Consider the following 21,029-nt stretch of genomic DNA (forward strand, 5'->3'; position numbering starts at 1 on the left):
ATATAATTTTCCTCATGAAATACAGTGAAATGATTGCCTTCCTCACTTTCTCTTCACTCCCCTCATCAGCAGACCAGGTGTGTTTCTTAAGGAGACACTTTCCACAAAGAAACATAGCTTTTTAGTTTTTCCTTTGTTTTTTAATCACATAAGGGAGATCCTACGTGCATGTGGAAGAATGAATATCAACAAAACAGCACTGAGATATAGATGCTTGGGAGAATCACAGCTGAGCTGAGTGATTTATTCCTACACAACAGCCCTACACCAAGGATGTCTGTCTTACATGTTCCAGGAAATTTATAAATTATTTCATTTAATGGGTCCATAACAGAATACTCAAACTTTGAAATGTTGGGTCATTAACATTAGTCATTAACACCAATGGTTTACTATAGTTGGCATCAGGATTTTTTTAATTAGTCAGCCTATGGATTATTATAAAAGTTTTCCTTGCCAGTGGAATGTACCTATCAACACCATCTGTTAAGGTATTCCATAAAAATAGATACCATTTACTGAACATCTACATGACAGGCACTGTGTTAGGTTGCAACAACTTTACAGATTAGGAAACCAACTTCCAGAAATGTTACTTAATTCCCCAAAATGATAAGACTAATATACACTAAAGAGACCAGTGATCTTTCTAATTTCAATCTTGCTTTTTGAAAACCTCCAAAAGCATTCTAGAATAGCAGAGAAAAAATTTATGTACAACTTAATGATATCCAGAACATGAAGAGCCAATGGTTTAGCTATGGTTTTTTTCAGGTAACGTCCCTTGTTTGCATCCAGCTCACGCTTTGCTCTAGGCCCTAGGATACTGTCTGGGTCAAACCCAACGAAGTTAGTAATATTTTCTTAAGCAACACTGTAGCCTCTAATCTGAATTAAGGCTTTCAATTTTTCCCTGAAGGTGGCAATAATTAAGAAAGCTACTGCATTGCAAACCCCCCCTGAGATCATGAGCAGTAAGAGAGGGGAACTTAGAGTTGATCTTTCCTTCAAACAATCTGGCAAACAACCTATGAAACAAACACATTCATATGGTACCTATCAATCACTGTCACTATAAAGAAAGGAAGCTTATATTTAAAAATTATAGCAAGTTAAGATATTCATTTTATGACTATTAAATACCTACTCAATATCAGGGATGGGTCCAGAAAGAAACAGTGGTACATAAAACAAGCCAGGTTTCTGCCCTTTTGGAGCTGACATTCTATAGTGAAAGAAGACCATCAATAAATAACCATAACTTTAATAGGTACATTAGCTAAGTCAGATAGTCATAAGGGCTGCAAGGAATATAAAACAAGGTAACCAGATAGTCATTGGAGGAGAGGCTAATTTTAATAGTTTAAATAGAAAGATCCGAAAAGTGACATTTGACCAGTGACTTGAATGGTGAGAAATCAGCCATGAAAGATATTAGAAGAAGAGAATTCTAAAGAGAGAGAAAAACTAATGCAAAGACCCTAATGTAAGAATAAATCTGGTGTCTTGGAGAGAAAGCCACACAGTCTGTAAGGCTGCAGCATAGGAAATAAGGGAGAGTGACAGGAGATAAAGTTGGAGAGGCAAGGTGACGATACACCCCAAATGCTTAAGATAGTCCTGAATAATACCTGTTGTCCTGGTAGAAGTAATAGCACCTTCCTTCGCCCTCAGAGTGTGCTTTTTGGATGATACATTATAAGATCTCCCTATTGAGTTAGGTAGGGGCCAAGTTATTTGGTTACAAGCAGCAAATAAGCAAAAAACTTTAGAGACTAGCTAGTAAATGAATTCCTTCTTGCTCCTTTGGCAGTTGCTATTTTAATCTGAGTTGGAGTCAAAACATTTTATTTTGTGTTAGTGTGATGTAGGTAGTAGGATAAGCAAAATAGACAGGTAAGAGCTGGTCGCCCACAGAGAACATCCTGTGGAGAGGTTTTTAGATTTGGATCTGAAAGAGGCTCTTAGTCTTACCTACTGACCAGAGCAGCCCAAGATACTGGTGTCAACCAAAGAATTATCACTAAAGAGGAAGGGGGGGAGGGTGGGAATGAGAAGAAGATAGGAGGAAAGCTCCTATTCTAAGCTACGCAATTTTCAGTACTCTATATTATCTCATCTTTAATCTTCACAGTTTGTTTTAAGATGAAATGAAAGCTATGAGAGTTTTAATTGCTTGATTGGGGTCATACAGTGAGAATTAACTCTGGGATTTCAATCTAACTCTGTATAATCTTTTCCTTTAGGTAACCCTGCCTGCCTCAAGCTTTCCAACTGTATTCTAGTATTTCTTGATCCATGAACATGCCATGTTCTTTTGTACCACATTGTGTCTATAATTTCTACCTGAGAATCCCTAGTCATCCATTGCAAAGGTTGCTTCTCATATGAAGCTCTCCTTAATTCCCACAAATATGGTTTTTACCCTGCCCTTTGATAGCAGCCATTAAAATCTCTGTTACAAAGTTGTATTCATCCATCTGTGCATTTATTCAACTGTTAAATATTGTGCATACACCAGTAGGCAGGACAAACATAGTACCCAACCTCATTGAGCTTACGAGTAGAGAAGATTATTTAGCCAAGATATCAATGTCATTAAGAAATGTCTTTATTGGACAGCCCTGGTGGCTCAGCAGTGTAGTGCTGCCTTCAGCTCAGGGCCTGATCCTGGAGACCCAGGATCGAGTCCCACATCAGGCTCCCTGCATGGAGCCTGCTTCTCCCTCTGCCTATGTCTCTGCCTCTCTCTCTTTCTCTCTATGTGTCTCTCATGAATAAATAAATAAAACCTTTAAAAAGGAGAAATGTCTTTATTAAATTTCCTTTCTCATTTGTTCATTCATTTGTCCCTACAACAAGTGCCTACTATGCTAACAGATCTGATAAAATATTGAAATACTTTTGAAAATGCAAATTCAGTGTGAGCATCAGTCTGGAAGGAAAGGTACTGGCAAGATCATGGTGGCCCCTATGGGTATTTTGAAGGCAACTAAGGAGACATTGGCCTGAAGTGGTCAGAATAATAAGCGGTCAGATTTTATCCTAGTAAAATCAATATGGCAGCAGTGTCAGAATATATTTAAAGGATAGAGACTGCATACAGAAAGACTAATCAGATAGTTGTTGCAAAAAAAGGTAGTGTTGGAAGTAGAGGTAGTCAAGACATAATTTCTGACTAATTAGAATTAGAGTACAAGGAATGGAGAAGCATCTACAGCCTCCTAATTGTTTGACTTGGGCTTGCAAACTCATGACTCTTCCCTAAATTATTGAGACAGAAATGAGAGCCTGCCTATTATATCCTCCATTACCCTTATACGTCTTTAGAAGATAAGTAGCCTGTTTCCTTTGTCATCTTGTTTTTGTTGATGCACTCTGGGTGAAAGCCACATTCAAAGAGAACATTGGACTTGTGATCAGGAAACATGGCTCTGGAACTAGATCTTCAACAGACGTGCCCTACGCTCTTAGAAAAAATTATGTTTTCTTTAGGCTTCAGGTTTTCATCTGGAAAGGGAAAGTATTGATTTAGGATCTATGTATTTACTCTGTCTGCATCTCAGCCTTCTCAGCTTTAGAATAAAGAAGATTAATTAGATTTTACAGATCTTTTTAAGTTCTTATATTTTAATGTAAGTTAATATGGGAACCTATAGGAGATCTTCACCACTTAATATGTGTTACCATAAATTCTTGTACATTGTAGGGATGTCCTAATGGCTCCATATTATACATTGTAAGTCAATGTTTGCATATTATTTGTCTCTCCCTTTAGGTCATTGGTTTCTATGGGAAATAAACAAGTAACATTCATCTCCATACCCTGATACGTAGCATGACTTCTGCATATAGTCTGCACTTTTTATTGATTTGTAAGGAGTAAGAGGAAAACAACAGAGTTCTTTTTTTTTTTTTGCAATAAAGAGTTGTAATTATCATGTTTATTCAATATTGTATGTCTGCTTTTTCCACTTAGCATATCATAAGTAATTTGCCATGTTTCAAAACTGTACTCACAATTTTATATTCCATTGAGTTAATATACTATAATTTACTGTCCATTACCCTAATGAGGAATGGCTATAGTTGTAGAGTTTTTACCATTATTAAATAAGGCTGTGATAAATAAATCCCTTTGTATAACTCTTTTCTCTTGGATTATTTCCTTTAGATGGCTTCCCCTGGGATCAAAAGTGTTGATACTTAATGTTTCTTGATTTCTAGTATTTTTCAATGGGTTGCACGAACATGCAATTTTACCATGTTTGATTACTTGTAGGATTGAACTTGGCTGTTGATATTTCATCTCAGTTCATGTTCTGTTCATGTTGGTCATCCAGCTTTCTATCAAATTCTCTTACCATTGATTTTTAAGCATCTTTAATATTTAAAAGACATTTATAGTGACTATTTTTCGACTTTGATATTTGCCTTTTTTAAGTGTTTTTAGACTCCCTGAACTTTTAATTCATGTAGTTATATCTATCAATCTTATCTTTTATAGTTTCTGCTATTGCTTTTATGTTTAGAAAGTCTAACAACCTTAATAAATGGGTTAAACATGTTTCAACAGGTTTGTTTACTGTTTGTGTTTATATTGGTATGAATTTTCTATTTACACTCTGATCATTCATCTCTTCTGATTCTAATGGTTCCCTACAATAATTGGAATTTGCTTTATATTTAAGGCTACAGATAAGTGTGCATACACATGTTAATAGCTATGTCTATACACATAGCTATTAACATTTTGTCTAGTGTATTTTCAATTAGTTTTCTTTGACATATTTTAATATTAAACTGTTTATTCCAAATGTTAATGATTTTTAAAAGATGGTACACAATGTGGTTCTGGCTATATTTTCCACCAAATTGCCATCAAGTGATGATGGCATCACTTATAATACAATTATATTGCCTTTTCTCTTGTTCTGAAAAGCTTCCTTGATCATACATTAAGTAATTATGTATAGTCAAGTCTATTTCTAGACTCTCCATTCTGTTATGCTGATCTATAGGTCTATTTTTGTGCCAGTTAATCCTTTACTTTTTCAAGGAGAGCTCAAATTTCCTCTCCTGAGTCTGCTTTTCCAGGTTAAACCTCCTCATTTCCTTCCATTGCTGCTCCTGTATTTGGCATCTAAGCCCCACCCCGATCCCCTGGGGCCTAGAAGAAGCAGACAATTGGGAGAGAATAACCAAGGCTCATAATACCTGAAATTGCCTTGCTTGGGTAAAGAAATGCATAGATCAGGGCAACACGCAAAGAAAGAGAATGATGAACTTTCTATTGAAATAACAGTTTTTATCCTGAAAAATACTTTCTTCTTTTTCATCCCCTTTAATAGGGCAGAATAATAAACCGTGTGGGTCAGAGTTTTCCAGGGTTCAAGTGCCAGCTCCACCATCTTTTTTGCTGTGTGACCTTGGCCAAGTCTCTTAAATTCTCTAAATCTTATTTTCCCTGACTGTAGAATGGAGACATAGTGGTATAGATACCACTTCATTAAATGGTTATAAAGATGAGATGCATAATACATAAACACATAGTAAGTACTTGATAAAATAAGCTATGGTAATTACTGCTAAAATATTAGTCATATAAATTTATTGTTTCATTTGACTTTTTAATAAATTGTTAATTGAAGTAAATTGATCTACAAAATTATATAAGTTTCAGATGTGCAACATAGTGATTTGACAATTATATACATTACAGATGCTCACCATGATAAGTGTAGTTACCACCTGTCACCATACAAAGTTATTATAATATTGACTCTATTTCCTATGCTGTACTTTTCATCTTGGTGACTTATTTATTTTATTTTATAATTGAAAGTTTGTAATCCCCTTCACCTATTTTCTCCACCCTCTCACCCCCTATGCTCTGGCAATAATCAGTTTATTCTTTGTATCATGCATGAGTCTGTTTCTGTTTTGTATTTGTTTGCTTGTTTGTGTGTTTCACTTAATATTTTGAGGTGGTTTTTAACATACACAATTTCATTTGAATGAACAGGATGAGAAAGGTTCAGGGGGTGCCTGGGTGGCTCAGTGGTTGAGTATCTGCTTTTGGCTCAAGGTGTGATCCTGGATCCAGAGATCAAATCCCACATTGGGCTCCCCGCAGGAAGCTTGCTTCTCCCTCTGCCTATGACTCTGCCTCTCTGTGTCTCTCATGAATAAATAAAATCTTTAAAAAAAAATAGAAAGAAAGAAAGAAAGGTTCAGGAACTTTTCCCAAAGGTACTAGTTAATGGAAGTACTAGTGTTAGGAATCCCCTTCTTTCTTACTTCTAGGCCTATGCTCTTCCTTGTAGATGGCATCACTTCACAGCACAATGTAAGCTACTTGTAACTGGCTCTTTGCATTCTGCAGTGGTTAAATAGGTGCAGTTGTAAATTCTCAGTAAAGGTAAATATGTGATACCATATACCATATTTTATATATATATATATATATATATATATATATATATATATATCTTGAGATTTCCTTTTGTTTTCAACATGGAAGGCATTAGATTAACAGAGAGATATGGTTTAATCGTAATATGTAAATTGGCTGATGGTGAAACCTATCCCCTCAAATGATTACTCAACATACTGCTCCAAGTGGCAGTGACACAGCCCAGAAGCATTTGTCATCCCCACAGGGTGCCAGAGGAAGCAGCACTTCCTCTTCCTCAGCACATGTTACCTGTGCTCTCAGAAGGCACACGGCTGGGAGGGAGGAGGGTGGAGGATGCCACGTTAGCAGCCTGTGCACATAACTGCCAAGTCAAATAGAACCGGAAGGTCTAATTTTAGCCCACTCAGCCTTGGCATTGTCCCTTTTAGCCAAGATATTTTTCAAGCACCACAATAAAGTGCTTTGTTCCAGCCTTGCTGGGGACTTCACAAAGACCCAGCAAGGACAGGGCAAGCATAATTCACAACTGGAAACACATCAAAGATAAGGAACCTCAATGGAGAGGGTCAGCACTATCCAGCAATCTTTGGTAAATATGCCCTTTCCATCCACCTTCCAAAGTTCCAAGAAGAGGCCTATGGTTACGTCTTCTTCCTCTAACTTCTTTGTCAACCTTCTGTTGGCTGCTTACCTAAAGGTGTCTTTGCTCTTTCATGCTGGGATTTGCAATTTACTCCCTCTCTTTTTTCCTGCTTAACAAACCCACTTCTTTCCATTTATCTCAGTCTTATTGCTTTCCTGAGATGTCCAGAAAGTGCCCTAGATTAAGAGCTAAAGACAATTTTACCCTTTATAAACTACCTCTGTGATTTGTCCATTACATTGGCCTAGTGAATTAGGTGAGGTGGAAACTTTCATAGAACTTTTGAAGAAAACTGAAGCTCAAAATGGAAGCTGACCGTGGCTAAAGTCACCCAGGAAAACACTGGTGGAGTTGGGACTGGAACCCAGCCCTGGTGCTTTAAGGAAAGGTGTGGTCCACAAACCTGTCAAAACACAGACAATCGATACCTTCCATTGGGGGCAGGGGGCTGGAAAACTTTCGAGAATGTCAGTAGGCTTCATAGCCAGGTTGAGGACTGAGAATGGTGGCTTCAGGTAAATTACCATTATCAATAACATGTGCACCTCCTATATAAAAGGAAGATACCCAGGAAAACTGAAGAACTCACTGAAATGTCCCAAGTCATCACCTTAAATACTATCAACAGCTAAATGTAAAAGAGGATGTTGGGGAGGGGAGGCAGTGTGGGGCTGCTGTCAGACAAAGCACAGTAAACAAGGGTATGGTTGTTATGCACTTTTAAATCAGCTGCCTTCTCCACTGACTGGCATTTCTAGAGAGATTTAGTCCTCTCCCCCTTCAAGCTCTAGAGAGGGAGACACCCTTACAAATGGAGATTTCCCTTATAAATGTAAATATCTCTTTCAGAAGGGTAACTTCTACTCATATTTCAAAGATTCTCCTATGCCTCTTGGTTCTTAAAAATTATCAGCCAAAAATTGATCCTTTGCTGAAGAGGCATATATTGGGGTAGCAAATTCTGCTCCCTTTCACCTTCTTGGCTCTTTCCTTTGACCTTGGAGTAGATCACTCCGGATCTCATTAGGCAATCTTGATCTGGCCTTAGGCAGCCAGAAGTGATAATCTGTGGGATCATCATCTTTTCTATCTTTGAATCTTCTATCTTTTGAATTTCAGTCATTATAATAAACATTGGATAGCGCTTTAGCATTTACGAAAACTCTTTCCTATCTTACATTTCATTTAAACCATGTGATGACACACCAAGTTGGATACTGTTATCATCAATCTTACACATGGTAAAGCTGAGCCTCAGAATGGTTTCCTAACATGGCAGATCCTGAGGATCAGAGACTGACCCCGGTGTCCTCCCCACACTGTGTCTCCCCATCTCCAGGACATTGAGATAGGTGAGAAGATGACAGATTCAGGATTCTTCTGAGCTTCTCTTCCATATTCATCACTTCACCCAGAGCTACTCAGGATGGCCCACAGAATTAATGATCTTCGGCCTGCAAGTGAACCCTGACATATTGCTATGAATTAATTATTGGAAGAGGGAATGGCTTTAATTGAAAGTACCATGAAAGTTCTTTCCAAGACTCCCCAAACTCATTGTTTTGTGAACAAAAGACATTTTGTGCATTTGTTTGTTGGAAATACTTATGTATATTTTTCCTGATTATAAATGTTATGTGCACTCATTATAAAAAGTTCAGAATTATATTGAAAAGTCAAATATTGGGGCACCTGGGTGGCTCAGTGGTTGAGTGTCTGCCTTCAGCTCAGGTCGTGATTCTGGGGTCCTGGGATCAAGTCCTGCATCAGGCTCCCCATAGGGAGCCTGCTTCTCCCTCTTCCTATGTCTCTGCCTCTCTCTGTTTCTCATGAACAAATAAATAAAATCTTTAAAAAAAAAAAAAGTCGAATGTTAATGTTATACTGCCAGCAGTTAGAACCACTATTAAGATTTTGATGTAAATTGTGCACTGCCCAAACTTTCTGTGCGCACAAGCTCAAGTTTGTGTATGTATAAAGCAAAGGCAAGGTGATACTACACATACTGTTTTTGTGACTTGGTTTTTTAGCTTAACAATCTATTGCAATATCTTCTCTCCGTTTTTCTTTCTTTCTTTTTTTTTTTTTTTGGACCTCAAGTGCACATTTATGTTCATTATACTCTTCCATTCATGGTGCACCGTCATCATCGTCTATATAAAATCCCTCTTGGGTTTTATTATATATTTTTTCATCTTCTGCACTCCCATTTTCCCCTTCCATTCCATTGTGTTTAATACATGTCCTTGCTTAAGTGTTTATCCTTGAAAATACATAGCTGTTTTGTATACTGACATGTTTTAATTTAAATAAATGACATTGAAAATAAATAAATAAATAAATAAATGACATTGAATCAGTAGATGTGTATTACCACTTTTAATAGCTTCATAATTCCTGTTATGTAGTTTTAACAAAATCAATTTAACCAGTTTTCTATGATGGACATTTAAGTTGTTTTTTAAAAAGGTGTTCTTTTTTTTTTAATTGTTTTAAATAATGCTGGAGGAAATGTCTTGGTATATACATATCTGTGGATTTGTGTGATTGTTTCCTTGAGATCATTTTGAAGGACCACTTTACAAATAATTCTTCACCCAATTTTCCAGCTCCTGAAGTAGTTTTGTTACTAACTCCCTGGGGCTCCCTCCCACACCCTCATCTTTCTCTGTTCCTTCCTCTCTGTCTCCCTCCACTTTGTGTGTGTCTCCCTAATGGCACTTAGCACATTCATCTTTGATCTCTGTTTCATATGTTCTCTCTTATCGCTCAGCTGATAAGCTCCAGCTAGTTGTTGACAGAGATCACATCGTAATTAATTGATTCAACAACATTTCCTGGGCACCTGTTCATTGTAGGCTGAGGCTAACCTGACAATCACTCTGCCCTTGGGGAAGCCTGAGTCTAGTGAGGCAGTAGACATGCCTAAGGCAACCAGATGTGCCCTATGGTGACCATGCAGGTGGTGTGGTGACAGCAGCATGTACAAGAGTCAGAGTATGAAAAGGGAAGCCAGACAGTGAAGTCACCCAGATGAGGTGCCTCATCTATGTCTGGAACATGGTTTGGAATTTGCTAGAAGGCTAAAGGAGAGCAAATTGCAACTCCCCCCAAAGCCAAAGGAACAGCTAGTACACACCAGAGGTTTGAGATGATATAGCAAGTTAGAGCCAAGGGTGGGATCATGCGCAGGGGTGAGACCAAAACGATCCTGGGTGTGGGGCAACAGGAGCCCAGGTGGGTGGGCCTGGAAAGCCTCTCTGAGGATTAGATTCAGTGAGGCTAATGGAAGGCCAATGAAGAGGTTACATAGGACAGTGCCTTGATGGATTTGATGTTTTAGAAAGATCATTTGGCTATAGTGTGGAAGATGGATTTCAGGAGGGCACACTGGATGGGGGAGCAAGTCCAGACAATGATAAAAGTGAGAGATGATGGCAGCCTCACCTAAGGTGGTGGTGAGAGAGAAGTCGATGGATTTTGAGAAAGAGTTAGGAAGTAGGATCTACAAACTACTTCACATGATCATTGGTTGGATACAGGAATGTGAGGAGAGGCAGAGTCCTGGATAACATCCAGATTCTGAATGGGACTCGGGGCAAATGGCAGGGCCATTTACCCAGAGAAGAGCTTAGGAAGACATGCTGAGTTTGGTATGGTTGTAGGATACCAAGGTGGAGATGTCTAACAGGAGGATGGAGATATTGTCTAGCATCCAGGGAAGGCTTACTCTGGAGATAGATTTGGGAACCATATTTATCTTTGTAATATAGGGACATTGAGTAAAGGAGTGTTGAATAACTGAATTATTGAATTAATTTCTCATATCATGCTTCCTTCAAATAGAACATTTTACTTCTATAAAGCCATCTTTATATGAGAATTTCAAAGTTCTCTGTATTTAAGACCCACTCACATGAGTTAAACTATTTTTTAGAATTACCATTAGAGATAACAATTTAGGAACATGGTAAAAGTAAACAGCTCTCAAAAAGGAAAGACCACCAGCCTAAGAGTCAGAAGACTTTAGTGACTCTGCTACTACCAATAGACACTTGGACATGTCACTGTCCCCTCGGGATAGCCAAGTCCTTAACTCTGACAGCAAGGAGAGGGCTGGCACCGCTGATGCTCAAGGCTGCTCCTGGCTCCGGGACTGGGGATGTGCGGGTGACGTGGGCACCCCTGCTCTGTACTTCTCTCCCACAGCTCCCTGCTGATAGGAGATAAGGACCACGGTCCTTCCCTACTGAGACTTGGCAGCACAACCTAGCACACAATCTGTTGGACAGAAGGCTGTGATTATTAATGAAAGCATTTCCTCTGTTACCTCACAGAACTCAGTGAGGTTCTGACACTGCCAGAGATGGCCTGTTTCCTTTCATAGAAATCGATGCTCAGACACACATAGAATGGTTGGAGAAAGACGCACAGGGAAGTAAAAATAAGACACAGAAAAGTGGGTGGCTGTTTGAAACACTCCTAGATGAAAGGTTACCAGCTATTAATCAGCTTACACTTCTGTTCAGTGGGTGAGTGGGGAATTAGATGGAAACTTCACTCAACAGTTGATGCTTAGTCAGGGATGCAGGGTCCTCAGATGACTTTCCTCTGTTGGGTTGGGTATGAAACACTTTTACTTGAAGAAGAAGCAGGACCACAGTAAAATCCCCCAGGTGTCACAATTTGTGCACTTCGGTTTATACATACCAGGTCTGGCACAAGGTGTTAAGGTTAAGGCGATGCCTAGATATCTGGGCCTGGATCTTGAAATATCTGCCTCCCTATCTTCTGGAGCAGCCCAGTTTGCTGGGTCCCATGATGAGGCTAATAATAGCTACTGTTTGTTGAACACCTGCTACGTGGAAGGCACTGTGGGAAGAAATTCGCTGTGTTATCTCATTAATTCTCATAACAGCCTTGTGAGCAAATTTCATCATTTCCATTTGACAAATGAGGAAACCTCCAATGGGCTGAGTAGTTGCTCATAAGTAATATACTGTGTATGCAGCAAGAATATCATTTGACTCCATGTCTGCCTCCAACACACTTTTTTGTCCAACTAAACAAGTCCAGTGAAAAATAAAAGAAACATTGTGGCCCAACAGAAAAGGGAAGGGAACTCGCCAGATGGGGTGAAAGGGAAACTGAGTCTGAGGAGAAACTTTCCCAAAGTCATATCCTAGCACCCAGGCACCAAGGTGGCTTTCGGCTTAACCGCACATCCCAGGCACTTGAGAGATGTTCTTTGTGTCTGGGAAAGGAGGAAGAAGGCCATGGAGTCTGACCTCCAACGCTGGTCCAGCCACTTGAGCACCTTGTAGATCAGAATCCCTGAGCACCCAGTCACCTCGTTACCAGATGGGTTTTAGTTTCAAACCACTTAGATCCCAGAGCTAATGTCCACCAGCAGCTCCCACCCTGGATCAGGGGTCTGATCCCAGGCAAAACCTTTAGACTTAGAGGGACCACTCAGGTAGGAACTTGGCTGGAAGCATCTGGGACAAGCCTACTGGGCAGGGAGGCCACTCTTCATAGTCTGGTCTCACTCAGGAACATAGAGTAGCTCTTTCCTATCCTGCAAGGCTCAGACCCTCAGCCAGTGTTGGTACCCAAGGGTCACAGGCCTGGGCACTATAGCAGCCTCCAGGTTTTCTTCTGTGGCTCAGTAGCCAGGGGCACTGCTAGCTAGGCCCTGTTATGGACTTGTCATATTCCCTGACACAAGTCCCCTAACCTTCCTTGGACAGAAGGTTTCATTTCCAGAAAATGAAGGGGGTTAGATCAGATGATTAATCCCTGGGGCCCACTTCTGTTTTCACCTTTGTGTATATATTATTCTTTCTGGGTTGGAACTCTTGTCACTTGCCCTGACAGTACCATTGCCACTGCCACTGAAATAGTTTTCTTCATTTATTGCAGATCAAATAATTCTTGCCTTATCTTGAGTCCCCAGGGATGCAGTCTGCACCCTCCTAACCTCCCACCTGTTTTGTGCTTGTGGGCCAGAACTCCGCTGTAATCCCATGAGGTTCAGGGCTTGAAGTAAAGCCATCAGAGAATGCCATAAGAAAGGAACTGGAGGGTATTATGCTGAGTGAAATAAGTCAATCGGAGAAGGACAAACATTATATGGTCTCATTCATTTGGGGAATATAAAAAATAGTGAAAGGGAATAAAGGGGAAAGGAGAAAAAATAAGTGGGAAATATCAGAAAAGGAGGCAGAACATGAAAGACTCCTAACCCTGGGAAACGAACTAGGGGTGGTGGAAGGGGAGGTGGGCGGGGGGTGAGAGTGACTGGGTGTCGGGCACTGAGGGGGGCACTTGACGGGATGAGCATGGGGTGTTATTCTATATGTTGACAAATTGAACACAAATAAAAAATAAATTTATTTAAAAAAAAAAGAAAGAAAAAGAAAGGATTTCTCGCCTTTTCTAAAGCTTCTCTGGTCCCCAGAGACAGAAAAAAAAAGGCCAGCCTGGGATTCACACTCTGTCCCTGGGGAGATGCTGCTGGGGGCTTGTGAGTATTTTGCTTAGGAAGATAGAGACTAGAGGGGCAGAAAGAGCCATTGTGTCAAATAATTGTCCTTATTAGAAAAAAAAAACAAAAACAAAACAAAACAACCCCACAATGTGCTGGGCAACTCTGGGGCATGTTTTCAGGGTTGTTTTAACAGTCTCTGGAAACTAGCAACCTAGTGTCATTTGTTTATACGATCCAAGGGAGGTAGTGATGGAGATTGTTTCAACATCCCTGCTCAGAGATAAACATGTGTCCTGGCTTATATAGGCTTTGGGTGTTTGGCATGGGGACAGTGTTCTGCTGGGGTAGGAGGGTGGGATCACCCAGCCAGGGTCAGGAGACCAGGGAACTCCCTCTGCCATTGGTTGCCTGTGTGATCTTGGAGAGTCTCAGATTTTCTAACCTAAAATCAAGGGGATTAAAGCAGAAGAGGGCAGCCCTGTTGGCTCAGCAGTTTAGTGCCGCCTTCAGCTTAGGTCATGATCCCGGGTCCTGGAATCGAGTCCTGCATCGAGCTCCCTGCAGGGAGCCTGCCTCTCCCTCTGCCTGTGTCTCTGCCTCTCTCTCTCTCTCTCTCTCTCTCTCTCTCTCGCTGTGTCTCTCATGAATAAATAAATAAAATCTTTTTTAAAAGAATAAATAAAGAAAAGTAAATAAATAAATGAATGAATGAATGAATGAATGAATGAATAAATAAATAAATAAATAAATAAATAAATAAATAAATAAATAAAGCAGAAAAGCCTGGAGGCAAATCTTTACAAGCTTTGGTCTTCCCTAGTTGTGTGATTTTTAAATTCCTTTTTTTTTTTTTTTTTGTAGGGGGAGCAAGGGGGCGGGACAGAGGGAGAAGTAGAGAGAATCTTAAGTAGGCTCCATGCCCAGTACAGAACCCCACATGGGGCTCCATCCCAGGACCCTGAGATCAAGACCTGAGACAAAATCAAGAGTCAGATGCTTAACTGACTAAGCCACCCAGGCACCCCTCAAACTCTTAATGTTAGTCCCCAATACAAGATCTTGAAACAACATCAGGGATATCAGACAGAGGGAGCAAGGCATCAACGAGAACTTGGGTTGTATCTATGCTGCTTTGGATGCTTTCTCCTCAGACCATCTACTCTGATTTTTGTTCATGGTTTTCATCAGTGCTCTCCAAATTGACCTGAGTTTGAGTTGCTTGCTAAAAGTACAGATTTCCTTCTCAGCGTGGGTCTCATGCAGCTACATTTTTAACTAGAGTAGCAAGGATGATTTTTGTCCTCAGGCAAGTTTGGGGAACACTAGTTTAGAGCTTTCACCTGGGGAATAGTCACAGGTGAAGTTGCCTGATCTTCGGAAGCTTCAGAAGCTTCTGAAAAGGCGAGAAATCCTTTCTTACGGATTAGGCATTTGTCTCTCTGGTCCCTCTGCTCTGAGCCTTCATCTCATCATTATCCCATATTCCAACGGGTGTCAGTGTCTCCCCATCCAGTTCTGAGCTCTTCAAGACTGGAATCACGTCTTCTCTCTACATCCCACCATGCCTAGCATGGAACCTTTCCCATAGACAACACCTATAAATGTCAGCTATGCTGAGGTGCCCAGAGCTGACCAGGCCATGGGTCATTATTGATGTGAACCATGGTGTCAAGAGGAAGGAGAAGGGGAGAATAGTACAGACTTGTGGAGAAGTGTCAGAGAGAAGCCAGGCTTGGTTCCAAGGCTTGCAGGAGGAGTACTGTTTAGACAGGTGGTAAAGAAAGGAAGAGCCATCCAGGCAGGAGTCTAAGCATGAGAGGGCCTGTCTCTTCCAGTTATTTCAGTGTACAAGTCAGGAGCCCAGGGCTGAGGGAGAGCGCCTGCTGTATTCAAGGCTGGCCCAGGTAATCTGACACTACAGCCAGCTCGGCTCCTGGTTAAGACTCCTTCCACACCTGGCACTGTATTCCACCGGCCTCCAGCTGAGCCCCTAACGTCCTTCCTTCCTCTGCTCTGAGCCTTACTTCCAGGGCTGTTTCCCCATGGTGTGCTTATCCTGTTGTGTGTCTGCATGTGTGCCTGGGCCGCCCCATCTCAGCCCCCAGTCTGCATGAATCTTGCCAAGATTCAGCCGGGCCAATGGCCAGATTACCTGCCTGTGAGAAGCCAGGCCTGCTGCTCTGTGTGCCTCATCACAAGCAGTGGGTCCTGCTGTGTTCCAGGAGGCTGGACTCAGATATCAGAGTGAGTAAAGGACAAGCTCAGGGCAACGCACACGCGCGCGCGCACGCACACACACGTACTACTCAAGTCCTCTCTAAGACCCAATGGGTTTGTGGAGGAAAGATGCTCACGGGCACATCTTGCCTTCCCTGGCAGGCCCAATCATCCTATAGGAAGTCTCCCAGATGTGTCCTGAGGGCACTCACTCGTACATGCTTTGCCTCCTCTGCTCTGGAGTTCTGCTATAGAGACTGTAGGAAGTGGAAGAGAGGTGAGCAGAACTCAAGGCAGGAAGGCCAGTGAGAAGGTGGTTGCAGAATCCAGTCAAGAGAAGATGATGGCCTGTATTAGGAAACCAAGGGGGTTCTAGAGAATGACTTTTATTCTGTACTCAGCTTTATTAGCTGGTTGAGCTAAAGTGAAGTACTCTTTCTCTCTGAGCTTCAAAGCCCTCCTCAGTAAAAGGGGGGTGATTATAATCTCTTTCATACTGGATTGTTACAAGGGTAAATGTTGTTGCATGGAGCCTTTTGTAAACTGTGGAGTATAAAAATGTGGTCTTTTCTGGCATCATTTGCAATTTGGTACTGGGCTCTCCTCATCCACGAGCCCATTCCTGGTGGTGTTCTTTTGCATGCCAAAACCCCTCCACCAGCCTGTTTTGTGCCTCACCCTGAGTATCTCTCTACTGCAACTCAAACCATGAGATATAATTTGGTTTGGAGCTTCCCTGGTTTTTATCTTATAACCTGGAATGCTTGCTTTCAAATAATACACTCCAGTGTCTGTCCCCTCCCTTCTTAGGCAACAAATGTTCAAGTACCAACCGGTGCCCAGGTAAGGAATCCACAGAGCCAACATGTGTGGACTCTTTTGAGACAAGTTGATTTGAAGTCTGTGACTCATCATTTCATATTTGCAGAACTGATGCTGCTGATCACTGAATGGTGGAGTTGAAAGGGGCATCTGGTCCAACTCACTTGTTTTTCAAATGAGGAAACTGAGCAACAGAGAAAGGATTGGGTCCCAAGATAACAGAATGAACTAAAAACAGAACTGGAATAACACACACACCCCTACCCCACCCTCAGACACACATCTTTTATTTTCTTTTATTTGTGTCATGAAATCTTTTTATTGGGAATGTGATATGCTTTACTGTCATTTTTACCCTTCCTGTCATCTTTATCTCATAATGAAAGACACTACAGGCCTGTATCACTGTAGCTCCAGGACAAAGGGAGTGTAGGTGGGGAGTGTTAATCCATCAATGCTTTCCTTCATGGAGCAGACATCACTCAGCACCACCTGTATGCCAAATAATGAAGATATTGAGACAAAAGACATGAGCCCTGGCTTCAAGGTGTTCAAAATTTAGTGATGAAGGCAACCACAAAAAAACAGTCTCTGGGAGGGCAGGCAATTTTCCATAGAGTTAAATAAAACATTCCTCCCATCTGTTGCCTGCACATTATATTTATACTTATGATTGCATTGATTCTTTTCATATATAGATTACTATGAGACTATCCTTCCAGAAAGAAACATACCAAATACCACAACTTGATGAAGACCAAGGCCAGGGTCCTTGAGTATCTGTTTCACATTGGTTCAGTGCCCCTCATTCATTTGTTCCCTCAAAAAATACTTGTTGAGCAGCTAGTATGAGATAGCCGGGATGCAAAGATGAATAAAAGATGAATAAAATAAAAGATGAATAAAAGATGAATAAAAGAAACTAACAATTCAGTAGAGAAATAAATAATGACCATGGAAGCTTTTACAAGGGAGTGGGGATGTCTAGGTGAAAGGATGTCTAAGTCAGCCTTGGCAAGTCCCCAAAGGTTTCACAGAGTGGGTGGCATGTGAGCTAAGGCTACTTAAAGAAAGAGAAGACTGCTGAACAAGTGAAAAGACAGATGGGCAGAAAACGAGGATGTGAGTAGGCAGGACAGGTGCCAGGCTAGGGAGATGGGGCTACATCCTGTAGACAATGAGAAGTGTTGACAGTTTTAGGGAAAGGATCAGATGGTAAGGTTTGTATTTTAGAAATTCATTCAAGCAGCCGTGCAGAAGGTGGGCTGGAGTCAGGGAGCTTGGGGAGAATCATTAATCCAAACGAGGCCTGATGATACCAGCGGCAGTGCCACATTGAGCCAGGCCAGAACTTGATTTTCTATATGATTCATCTACTGCCAGGCACACCTGACTGATAGTTGCTGACCATGACCCATAGTCAAGAAGCATGAAATTATGCATGTGAGTCTCCAAAACTGTGACTTATGGTCCTGATGGTGTCCCCTGTGTGAGACCACCTGCTCCCCAGTAAACAGCAGGAACAGTTTCAGGTACCATAAGTGATCCCTGAAGAATCCAAGCTTCCTTGCTTAAGAGAGAAGCTGACATGCTGTTGACCTTTCTTTTTTTTTTTTTTTTAAGATTTATTTATTTATTTGAGAGAAAGAGTGCACGTAAGCACACACGTATGCAGAGGAAGGTCAGATGGAGAAGAGAGAGAATCTTTAAGCAGACTCTGCACCGAGCTCAGAGCCCATAGCAGGGCTTGATCGCACAACTCTGACATCAGGACCTGAGCCAAAACCAAGAGTTGGACGCTCAACCCACGGAGCCACCCAGGCGCTCCCATACTGTTGACCTTCTAAAGGCATTTGAGAGAGGCAGTTTTTAATAATCCTTAATCCATTTTCCCATCGTTAATACAAACTCACTCTGGCTTGTGGTTTTGGTAAACTCCAACAGTTTTTCTAAAATAGGGCCTGGCAAAGTGACTGATCCCTCTCTCATCCCTTCTTTGAGTGCCAAGAGGCGCTGATTCAGCCTCACAAACCTTCCAGCTTTTGCTCCTCCTGTTCCTTCTGAGATGCCTTCCATCCACCTGTCTGTCTGTGATTGTACATTAGAGTCTTGCTAATCCAGGTTCAAATTCTGGCTCTGCCGCACTTCACTTGTATGGTCTTGTACAGGAGAGCTGCCCGAATACTTACTGCTGAGTTGTCATAGGGTTCAAGATTACGTATGGAGAGTGCTCAACACAGTGCCTATCCCACAGCCAACACTCAGCTTTCAGCAGCTGTTACTCTTAGGTGAGATTCTGGTTCAGTAATGCAAATTTGTAATTCTTTACTGAAAACAACAAAGTGAAATCCTGAAAGTTTGGTAATACATCTTTTGGATAGCAGGATAACCACGGATTACAGTTTTCTCACCCAGATTAATGAAATTTGACACCTGAGTCTCCAACTTGATTTCCATATCCAGCTGTGGGATCCCACAGTAACCTATAATTAAGAGACTGTTGCTAATGTGAGACGTGGAGCTTGAAATCAAGAGCAAAAATAAGCAGAGACACTCCATGATAAAGGATATAGTTGCTGATCCTGGGGTCCTTTGCTCAAACAGATGAGTTCGGAAGACAAATGGCCATTTTAATGATATCTTCTCATTGTGTTAGGTTGGGATGGTGCTGAGGAGAAAGCTTTCCCTGAAAGTAGCACGAGTGGTTTGGTTTCATCACAGTGAAAGAATTGTTCAGTGTTAGGGCAGGTCACTGACAATGGGTGTGGAATCTCTTGTAAAAGAAGGCAAAAAGTCAAAAACAACAAAGTCTGTGATGAGATTACCCCTTCTGGGTGATTGCAAGCATGGACCTGCCTAGAGACGAGGAGAGAATGTGTCTCCAGCACATTAAAGCCCTACATTCACTTGAGTAAATTTTTCAAAGCCTAATTGAGTTCCTGTATCAGGATTTTGCAGATCTTGTGACACTTTCCTTATTCTGGTGGTCCTTCAGATTTTTTATTTTAATTTGACTCTAGTTAATTTGTTCAGCTTTCACTCTTTTCGTTATAAAACAACAACATTGAGGGATGCCTGGGTGGCTCAGTGGTTGAGCAACTACCTTGGGCCCAGGGCGTGATCCTGGGGTCCCTAGATCAAGTCCCACATCGGGCTTCCTGCATGGAGCCTGCTTCTCTCTCTGCCTGTTGTCTCTGCCTCTCTCTGTGTGTGTCTCTCATGAATAAATAAATAAAATATTTAAAAAAATTTTTAAAATAAAACAAGATTGAAGGGAAATTTTTTTTAAAAAAAATTCACTTTAATTTTCCTGCACTAGTGCAAAAACTAGTTTAACTATGGAGTATTGTTTATTTTTATTTATCTGCTTATATCTTAATTAGCCATCACAGTAAATCTGAAGAGTTTTGTCATTATATTTATTTCATTAAGGAAGAAATTTGAGATAATGCCGTTAATTAATATTGCCCTAAGTAACACAGCTAGTAAACATTCCATAACCTAGCACATAACAGATATAGGTAACATTATTTTATGTATTGTTACTTTTACTTACTAGCAGTAATACTAGGAGAATGGAATTAGGTCAACTGAAGTTCACCACCCAATCTCTCTAAAAAGCCATCAAGTTTGTCAACACTGATGGCGAAGTTATAGAAAACCTCTGAAGAGGAGAGGAGAAAGAGAATTAATTTGGCTAATAAAAATAAGCTGTTTCTATTTAAAAAAAAAGAAAAGCTGCAATGTTAGAACCAGCTGAGATTTGCTACCATTGCTGATCAGATTTCCCAAGTCTGCTTATAACCATTTGCCTGTAAAGCCTTCTCATTGCGTGTGTCAATAATCCCACTTGATATTCTTACAAACTAAATGTGGAATTAGCTATCTAGGCAGCAAGCGCTGCTGCATTTTAATTCCTAGAAGGAAAGAGAAACAGTGCCCATATACTTTACACAAATAGCACCAACAGGGATGGCTGCCTTTCCATGTGGGAGTCGATGCAATGTGAATGGGAACGCATGATGGAGGAGGAAGAGCCCTACCACCTTTCGAGCCCCACAAGGGTCTTTCTTCACTCATCTCCTTTCTGGAATGCCAAATAGAAGGAGGCAGACTTGGGGGGTTGGGGGGTTGATCTGACACAGTGGAGGGAGTTGCCATCACAGGCCTATTTAGGGCTCTACTCTGACTTGGCTCCTAATCAGGCTTGAAATGATCACAGCTAATTGCATTAATTTGTTTTTCTCCAGGCAGGATGGGGAAACAGAATAGCAAACTGGCCCCCGAAGTGATGGAGGATCTGGTGAAGAGCACGGAGTTTAACGAGCATGAGCTCAAGCAGTGGTACAAAGGTTTCCTCAAGGACTGTCCAAGTGGGAGGCTGAACCTCGAGGAGTTTCAGCAGCTCTACGTGAAGGTAAGTCATCTTCAGTCTCTTG

General features: G+C 41.1%; 1 protein-coding gene across 1 annotated transcript in view; it reads left to right on the forward strand.

The window, feature by feature from the left end:
- Positions 1–21,029, forward strand: part of VSNL1 (visinin like 1) — a 102,128-nt gene that overhangs the window by 20,878 nt on the left and 60,221 nt on the right. Inside the window, exon 2 of the mRNA XM_055327252.1 lies at positions 20,841–21,007. Within this exon, the coding sequence (XP_055183227.1) occupies positions 20,846–21,007 (162 nt within the window). The 5' untranslated portion in view covers positions 20,841–20,845. The remainder of the gene's footprint in view (positions 1–20,840; positions 21,008–21,029) is intronic.

This window comes from Nyctereutes procyonoides, unplaced genomic scaffold, assembly GCF_905146905.1.
Source record: "Nyctereutes procyonoides isolate TBG_1078 unplaced genomic scaffold, NYPRO_anot_genome, whole genome shotgun sequence".
Lineage (NCBI taxonomy): Eukaryota > Metazoa > Chordata > Mammalia > Carnivora > Canidae > Nyctereutes > Nyctereutes procyonoides.